We start from the raw sequence: 9,025 nt of genomic DNA, 5'->3' as shown, positions 1-9,025 counted from the left end.
ACCCTGACCACAAACCCTAAGGCTGACCTCACAGGTACCTACCTGACCCTAAAACTAACCTAAACTCAGTTCACACCTTGGTCCTAAACCCAACCCTCACACCCAAAATCAGCCTCTGAAGTTATGGGGCCCAGGCTTTGGGCCCCACAAGGATCACCCGGACCCCACGAGGCTGTGTTTTCCTTAAAACTGGGCCTCACAATGTAGGAAAAACAAGGACGCACGCACGCACGCACGCACTCACACACACACACACACACATTACCTCCACCAAAGAGGTTATGTTTTCGGTCGCATATGTCTGTCTGTCTGTCTGACAAAATTACGCAACAACCTATGGACGGATTTTCATGACATTTTCACCACAGGTGGTTGGTATTGGCCAAAGGAAGACACCATTAAATGTTGGTGATGATCCGGATCTCAATGCGGATCCAGGAATTTTTTGAAGGATTCTGCACTGTTACAGGACAGGGGAAATTGGCCTTGGCGAAGGTTTGCGCTCTCCAAGTGCTTCTAGTTTTTATTAATATATTTTTTGTTTTGTTTTGGATGATGAACAGTGTTTTTCATCACAAAGTCTGTCATCATATGATTTTGATTCAGTATAATTCAGGAGTCTGCAAATCTATATGATACAATTAKGGGCAGTGGTGGGCAGCACTAATCTAAAAATTAGTTCCACTAGCCCTAAAACACTAACTCAAATATTTAGGTCCCCTAATTCTAAAGCACTAACTCAAAWATTTAGGTCCCCTAATTCTAAAGCACTAACTCAAATATTTAGGTCCCCTAATTCTAAAGCTCTAATGCACTGAAAGTTTTAGTAAAAGCTAATTCTAAAGCACTAAAATAATCCAACCAACCCATGAACATTCTTCAACAAACAAGTCCAATATTGTCATGTTGCTCTGTAAAGACTTATCATTGACATTCTACTATATTTGTGTTCATATGTTGTTACCTGGTGGATAAGTGACACACATATGGACAAAATATGACAGCTTTCACCCGCAGTTGTTAACGTTAATGTTGATCAATAACATTTATAGACCTCAGTTAGTGCTTCTAAATTTAGCCTATAAATTTAGCAAGTGCTAATCCACTAATAAATTTTTAATTAGCAAAAGCCCTAAAGCACTAATCAGGAAATTAGTTCCCTGTTAGTGCTTTAGGGGAACTGTGCCCACCACTGATTAGGGGTGCACAGATAAATCGGCTGGCTGATTTACATACTTTTGGCCGATCCTTAGATAAGATCAGTGAGAAGATCGGCTTTTCTACCTCCACAAAGGTCTGAAAATCAGCCATCCTCTTTTGCTCTGCTGTGAGCACTACCTAATATCCAGTTAAAATAAGTTTGTATTGGTTCAAGGGTGTTTTTCAAAGTATTTCAGTAAAATAACATTTGAACATTGAAGTTGTATTGTGACTTTACAACATCTGACAGTGTCAGCTATTTAAAAAATTGGTATCGGCCAAAATCTGAATCGGCATGTCAGACTTTTTAAAGATTGGAGATCGGCAAGAAAACTGGAATCGGTGCACCCCTAGATGCAATATCATTTACCAGGGTCAGATGTGTATATGATATCAGTCCACACTGGGCATATGATGATGATGATCTATGATTGTTTTTTGTTTTTTTTTTTGCCTGGATGTAATTGAATCATTTAATTGATATAGTGATGTGGATCAATGTATTGTTACACCCYTAGTCAGCTTTATGAAGTACTGTAATCACCTGGGATGGTTTACCAACAACCTTGAAGGAGTTCCAAAGAATGCCAAGAATTTGCACGGCTGTGGTCAGAGCAAGGGGTGTCTACAATGAGTGGTCTAGAATTGGGCATATTTAGGTTTGTTTGACGCTTTCCAGTTTTGCCACGTTTTTTTTTTTTTTACAGTATGTGTTCCTGCTTAGTCTGGATGACTTCCATGTTAATTTGTAGAGTAGCAAAAAGAGGAAAAGAATAGGAACACTGAATGAGAGGGTGTGTCCAAACCTTTGACTGGTAGTGTACATTGATGCCTCTTTAACCCTTGGTGTTTCTATGAGAGCTCACATAGCGGAAATGCAATTTCTCTAGTTTTGTATTTCACAGCATTTTTTGCTATTTATGGCTTTATTAATATTTTTGTTTCAACTATATACAGTATATATATATTTTTTAATGTCGGACCTGTTTGTGTTGCAGGAGTGACTCAGCTCCGGATCCACCAACGCACTCACACCTCTCGCTCATACCGCTGCGATCAGTGCAACAAGTCGTACAGCTCGTCAACGGGGCTGCAGTCCCACCAAGCTTCACACGGCAGCGACAGTCGCTTCCTGTGCCCACAGTGCGGCAAGCGCTTCAAGACTCGCGACGGCCTGGAGGGCCACCAGAGAACCCACACTGGAGAGCGGCCCTTCCGCTGCCCCCACTGTCCTAAAGACTTCACCGCGCTGGCGGGCCTCAACGTGCACGTACGGCAGCACACCGGGGAGAGGCCCTACGTTTGCACAGTGTGCGGGAAGGGCTGGCCGTCCGGAGGAGACCTGCAGAAACACATGAGGACTCACACCGGGGAGAGACCGTATATCTGCCAGGACTGCGGGAAGGCCTTCTCCATCTCCTGTCACCTGACTGAACACCGCCGCATCCACACAGGTGAGGCAGGAAGCCAGTTGCACAAAGTCTGTCATTATCTACAAACTGTACAGGGTTTATCAGAACCATTTTTCAGGAAGTGTTGTGGCAAAGAAATAATAAAAAAAGGTTAGTCACATTTGTTTGTAAATTTGTTTTCCTGACTGTCCTGCAGGAGAAAAGCCTTACTGCTGCCCAGAATGTGGAAAATGTTTACGGAGGAAGTTTGACCTGAAGAAGCACATTTTGTCCCACAGTAATGTTCGTCCCTTTGCCTGCGTCCTCTGTTCCAAAAGCTACACTCGTCAGACACACCTGAACCGACACCAGCTGACCCACAGAGCTGCTGACGGACAGGTGGAGACAACAGAGGAGACATGACCTTCTGTTAGACTCACCTGAACATACACCAGCTGACCCACAGAGCTGCTAACCGACAGGTCGTACAGGTGTAGAGAATCACCTTTTGTCATTTACAGCATTTATTTCTGAAAATTTATCTGATATTTTTCCAGAAAGAAAAAACGATTAAACCACAGGTGAGTTTATTTTGGACAAACTTTATTAGCATCATTTATTCATCTACCGGTAAAGCAGGAAGTAACTGGGATTTAATCGGAGTTTGTGTCGTCGTCTCCTGACTTGTCGATAACTTTCTGGATCCACCTGGACATCCTGAACAAGTGGGTGTAGAAGCCATACTTTGCATCGCGGTCACATCCTTCACCCCAGGACACAATACCAATCTGGTACCAGCGGTTCTCAGCTGGGTACTGAACAGAAAAACAGATCATCAGCTGGTAGCAACACGGAAACAAGCTGTTAGACAAACAGATGGAGCTGGAAGTGATGAACCTTACATCGGAAATCACAGAAAAAAAAACATCAGAATTTATTAACATCATACAGAAGGTTTTTTGACCGAAGTTGGAAAGATAATTTTTGTCTAAATGCCAGGATAAAAGATGTTTTAAATTGTCATGTGTTCTTTGCTCAATATTTTGTTTATTTCTTGTACTGAATATTTTTAYCCTTAATAAATGATACTTGAATTCAGCACTCACCCTGAAAGGGTCTGACTTGTTGCCACCAATGTGTCCCAGACTCTCGCACCACTTGTATAGGGACTGACTAATTTAATGACCATTTAATAATACTACCAAAATGTGCACCTATCGTATTGTAGTTACTCCGTTAGACAGTAAACGCTTAAAGACAGACTGGGTGACAGACACCAATTCCATACTCTTGGAGCTCCTTTGTAAAGCGCTGGTCCAGTGTTACATGACAAGAACAACCTACACTGTTCCCCTGAGTCTGACGTTCGATCATCAGCTGGAGTCTCTCTTCCTGAGGAGACTGGAACTGGAACACAACTTCCTATTCAGAAGTTGCTCATTAACAAGGCCCTCCCACATGCCTGGCTCCAGGTTGGAGCTATGGTATCCCAAGTCTGGGTGAGGGACATCAAACTCCTTGTTCTCTTCTGTCCATACGAGTACCATGAAACTCTCTGGTTGACCTGTCACCTGAAACATTCTGCCTTGGGAGTCTACTGGCAGCACAGCTAGGATCATTCAGGCATACAAATGTCTCCACCACAGTAAGGTGTCGATTCACAAAGGAGAAACACGTCCTTTTCCYTGAAATTTAGCCAATTGCTTAGTTTCAGAATTCAATGCATTTTTCATGTTCCATTGTGAATCCAATATGGGTTTATGAGATTTGCTAATTATTGCATTCTTTGGGTTTTTTTTTACATTCATCCCAACTTTTTCATGTCTGTTACACTAAACCTAATATAATTAAAACTTTAACCCTCTGAGACAAAAAACGGATCAGATAAAACAGACCATTACATGCAGCACCTGATAAACATGACTAATTAATTCCTAAAGCCTCCATGATTTTATACAAATAATAAAAGACAAGTACCACGATGTCAACTGGTTACATAAACAATGTTTAAGATTTTAATGAATGTGACTGCAGCTCAGAGTTCATAACCTTTATTTCACTCTAAAAGAAAACTGTGCTGAACATGTGAAAGTAAACTGTGGCTTTACAAATAAAGATTTTTTGTAGATTTCTGATAATTAATTTCTCATTAGAATTGCTTCCCCTTCTGGKCATTACACAGATTTTTGTTTAATATTCACTTTATGGCGTGCACAAAGTGTCAACAAAACCTCAGATTTATGGCATATGTTATCAGTAAAACCTACAGCTGTGGTTGTTGTCAATAGATACTAAATAAACACAAAGGCTCGCAGAAACTGATTACATCCTGGTTAGTTTATACTGATTTATCCTGGGTAATACCAGCCATTATTTGTTCACAATAATGTTACTTACTTTCATGACAAATGGTCCTCCACTGTCGCCCTCGCAGGCATCACCACGTTCGTTTTCATCTGGTTTAAAACCTGCAAATAAATAAATATGAATAAGTTATTAAAAAATAAAGCTAGAAAGAAATCTGAAATATCAACAGTATTAATGCAAAACATGAATATCCAAAACACTATCGATTAAGATTTAACCTCATTTTCTTCTTTTTCTAAACATTTTCATTGATGTATTGAGACAACAAAAGTGGTAAATTGAAATACGTTATTCAGATTTGCTAGACAGGAGCTACAAGTTTTTACTACAAATTTGGTCACAAGTTTGTCCAGTAAGCTATGGAAGAACTTCAAGACTTCTGGAATGAAATCTTTTGGACAAATGAGACCAAAAAGTTTGATATTTACCCATGAGGCAGATTAATATATCATACAAACACCTCATACCAACTGTTAATGTGGTACACACAAATGGTGTAAACACATTGATTTAATGTTAATAACAATAGCTTTGATTTCATTTATTAAGTATTCCTTTATTGTGTGAATGAACACCATATTATGGTTGCTTACTTCGCCCAAGTAGTCCTGTTTAAATAAAATTGTGTAGGGGCGGAACCTTTGTTATCTTACCACCCCGGCTGCTTAAGCGGGTGCAACTTCCTGTTCACGTTTATACACAGTCTGGAGAAAGATACGAGTGGTTCTGTGATTTTTACTCCTGCACGCTATATGTGTTTTTCAGACAATTCTCTTTGCTATTGAGGTCACCGTGCTGAATGGGACCCGTAACATTAAGCACCGCGGAGAAAGAGTAATAGTTTGGGTTAATAGAGTCTTGTTTCTTTGCAGGAAAAATCAATGAACAATAATCACAAATCATAATATTTTAAATTGATTTAGAACAAAATTTTAATAATAATGCATGTCTCAGAGCACTTTTCAAGACACTCAAARATATTCRTTCACACACTGATGATGGTGAACTACATTGTAGCCACAACACTATACTGGACCATCAGTAGGCAAGGTGGGTGAAATGCCTTGCTTATTAAGGACACAATAACTGAGACAGCTGGAATGGGGGATCAAACCAGCAACCCACCAGTTACAATTCAATTCAATTCTGAGATTAAGGTCAGAGTTCTGGCTTTTGTCCAACTCTGAGAAAAAAATCAGAACCTACTCAGGATTTTTTTTTTTTTTTGAGAACCTGCAAATAGATCAGTGGAGTTTCCTATCCTGTTTACCTGTCTCAAAAAAAAAAATCGTCCACAATTTATTTTTATAAAGTGTTTATAAATAACTGAACCCTCTTGAACCTAAAATATGTCCTTCAAGATTTTCAGGTCTTATAAAAATTTTTCAACTAGCACTTCAAGTTAGAAGCATAGCTAAACTAAGCTAATCAAACTTGAATATTATTGTTTGTTTATCCCCTGTTGATTGTTTTATGCAAATCCATAGCCAGAGATGTTACCTGCACAAAACATGTTGTCTGTTATTCTGACTGATGTAGACTTGCGACAGACGTCCTGATCCACAATTGGAAGGTGGATCTGTTGGAGAACTGTGGGTAAATTTCTGGCCGCGGGGTTCCAGGTCTCCTGCAGGTTCCCCCAGCCCGTCACTCKGCCTTTAAAACCTTCAGACATCAGACTGTTGGGAAAAATATGTGTTTTTAATTACATCTGCTTTGGAACACAGTAAGGTGAAAGAAGTTAGTGTTTAGCTTGGTGTGTTGTCTTACGTCCTGGCGACCTGCTTACTCGGCAGGCAGACAGGATGGATCTGGTCAGTGAAAGTGACGGGTCGTCTCAAGTGCAGCAGAGCGATGTCCCGGTTCAGATTTTCTTTCCAGTTGTATTTGGGATGGACGATGATATCGTCAATTGCAACAATCTTCTCAATTCCGCGCTCAAACCTGGATAAAAATAAAAATAATTTATTTATCTTGCTGAAGGAAAACGAACAAAACTCCAAGAGATTATCAGAATGAAAAGGGCCTGCATGTCGCCTCACTGGGCTCGGTTGTGTTTCCCCAGACGAACCAGGATGTCATTGGAGGTAAAGTTTTTATTCCAGGGCGGATAGAGGATGCAGTGAGCTGCAGTCAGGATCCACTGATCACTGAGCAGACTGGCTCCACACAGAAGCTCCTGTGGGCTACGTTTATACAGCATCACCTGCCTGCAAACAAGATAAACAAGGCTTTTATTTTGTAAAAAGAAAAAGTGGTTTGTTGACAGCTGGATTTCTGTTCTGTGTATTCTGAAGGGGGGTGGGGTTGATAGTTCTCAGAGTTTGGCTTTTTAAAGTCCAAACTGTTACTGGGAATGTTTACAACAAAATCACAGTGATGGTTTACAGTTACCATGGTGCTGAGGCCACCTCAGCATCTTTCCCTCCAACGATCCGTTTATCTCTGTAGGACTCCAACAGCTCATCCTCAGTCTTATCCTTTTTGTTTGTCTTTTCGAAAAGGGGACGCAGGCCACAATCTGCAACCAAACAGAAACCAGTGAAATTCACGTTAGTCACACACAGGACCAAGTCATTCTACCCTGTATTCTTAGTCACATTTATTCTAAACTGCTGACCAAGGTCAGAAACACTCTACTGAGAAACCTAGTCAGATTCACTTTAAGCAGTTCATTTAGTCACACATTCTAAAACTGGTTGGTTGGTCACAAATACCTTAATTTGGTAAGAAACACTAATCCAGTTACATATTCAACATATTTATTAGACTCAGACGGGTTATTATCCAGCTGAATGTCTCCAACCAGTTTATAACAATTCTGTCAATCAACCAGGATCTGACCCAGTTTGTATAATGACCTTTGACCCACCCCCACCCCCCAGGTTTGAACTAATAACAAGGTTAACGGCACTAACCAATTAGACAACTCACCACTTTCTCCTTGTCCAAATGTTCGAGAACTGAAGAACAGTTTCCTGCCAGAGCCTAAAACCGACCGCTCCCTTTCCTGAGTGTTCGTCAGCTCGTCTCCACCAATGAGTGGATCCTCTGAAACGCACAGTTAGACAGAAACAGGTGAGCTGCARGAAGGTGACAGGTGATGTGTTTACGAACAATAGGTTTTTACTGTACCACACAGCTCCAGGTCGCAGTAATCAATCGTTACATTTCCAGCAATGTTCACATAACACCAGGGACCCTCTGGGTCATTGTCTGGGTTCCGGCACTTGTTGCCCAGCAAAGTCACCTCAGGCATAAAGTCTTTGTCTTGGCTGAGGGCTTTGGCTTCTGGTGAAGACCACAGCAGACAGGTGTGCCGACCCATGGTAACACTCAGGTCACCAGTGTAGTCAACACCGTAATTAGAAACACACACTGAGGGTACGACCACCTTTGGAGCTACAGTTGTTGGAACGAATGCCTCACCTTGTAAAGAAGATGTGTCAAACTGTGTAAGGACCTAATGTGCAACTCAAATATTTGGTTCTGGTAAGAAATCAGTGGTAGAAACTGACCACATTTGGGAACATTGCAGGTTTCCTTCTGGACCGTTGGATCTGTGGTGAAGCACCACGGTCCTTCTGGGCGGTTGTTAGGGTTCCTACAGAAGTTCTCCAGCAGCTTACTGTTCGGTGCAGAGGCATTAAACTCCCTGTGCACACACAGGTAAACAAGTAAACAACCAAGTAAACAGTAAACATAAGAGTAGATACAGCAGGTAAAATACTGTAAGTATTGAACACGTCACCATTTTTCTCAGTAAATATATTACTAGAGGTGCTAATGACATGAAATTTTTACCAGATGTTGGTAACAACCCAAGTGATCCATAGATACAAAGAAATCAAACCATAAATGTCCAGAAATGAAGTTGTTTGTAATAATGTGGAATGGCACAGGGAAAAAGTATTGAACACATAAAGAAAGGGAGGTGTAAAAAGGCATGGAAAGCCAAGACACCAGCTGAACTCTCTCAGTAATTAAGCCTGCCCCTTGTCAGTACAAATTAATATCAGCTGGTTCAGTCCCAAATGATGGCCAGGTATCACACAAGAACCATCTGA

General features: G+C 40.9%; 2 protein-coding genes across 3 annotated transcripts in view; one reads left to right on the top strand and one right to left on the bottom strand.

The window, feature by feature from the left end:
• The window catches only part of zgc:171422 (zinc finger protein 2 homolog), a 15,617-nt gene extending 12,358 nt beyond the window's left edge, over positions 1 to 3,259 (top strand). For both annotated transcript variants that reach the window (XM_014027067.1, XM_014027066.1), the window contains exons 11-12: positions 2,199 to 2,654; positions 2,809 to 3,259. In XM_014027067.1, coding sequence (XP_013882521.1) covers positions 2,199 to 2,654; positions 2,809 to 3,014 — 662 coding nt within the window. In that variant the 3' untranslated portion in view covers positions 3,015 to 3,259. The remainder of the gene's footprint in view (positions 1 to 2,198; positions 2,655 to 2,808) is intronic.
• Positions 3,178 to 9,025, bottom strand: part of f2 (coagulation factor II (thrombin)) — a 14,435-nt gene continuing 8,587 nt past the window's right edge. Inside the window, exons 7-15 of the mRNA XM_014027068.1 lie at positions 8,477 to 8,613; positions 8,094 to 8,387; positions 7,893 to 8,009; positions 7,353 to 7,479; positions 7,001 to 7,168; positions 6,729 to 6,902; positions 6,459 to 6,637; positions 4,989 to 5,059; positions 3,178 to 3,406 (exon numbers count right to left, since the gene is read on the bottom strand). Coding sequence (XP_013882522.1) covers positions 3,245 to 3,406; positions 4,989 to 5,059; positions 6,459 to 6,637; positions 6,729 to 6,902; positions 7,001 to 7,168; positions 7,353 to 7,479; positions 7,893 to 8,009; positions 8,094 to 8,387; positions 8,477 to 8,613 — 1,429 coding nt within the window. The 3' untranslated portion in view covers positions 3,178 to 3,244. The remainder of the gene's footprint in view (positions 3,407 to 4,988; positions 5,060 to 6,458; positions 6,638 to 6,728; positions 6,903 to 7,000; positions 7,169 to 7,352; positions 7,480 to 7,892; positions 8,010 to 8,093; positions 8,388 to 8,476; positions 8,614 to 9,025) is intronic.

The sequence above is a fragment of the Austrofundulus limnaeus genome, unplaced genomic scaffold, assembly GCF_001266775.1.
Source record: "Austrofundulus limnaeus strain Quisiro unplaced genomic scaffold, Austrofundulus_limnaeus-1.0 Scaffold613, whole genome shotgun sequence".
Lineage (NCBI taxonomy): Eukaryota > Metazoa > Chordata > Actinopteri > Cyprinodontiformes > Rivulidae > Austrofundulus > Austrofundulus limnaeus.
The sequence above is the reverse complement of the archived record's forward strand: the minus strand, read 5'-3'. Positions and strand labels throughout refer to the sequence as shown.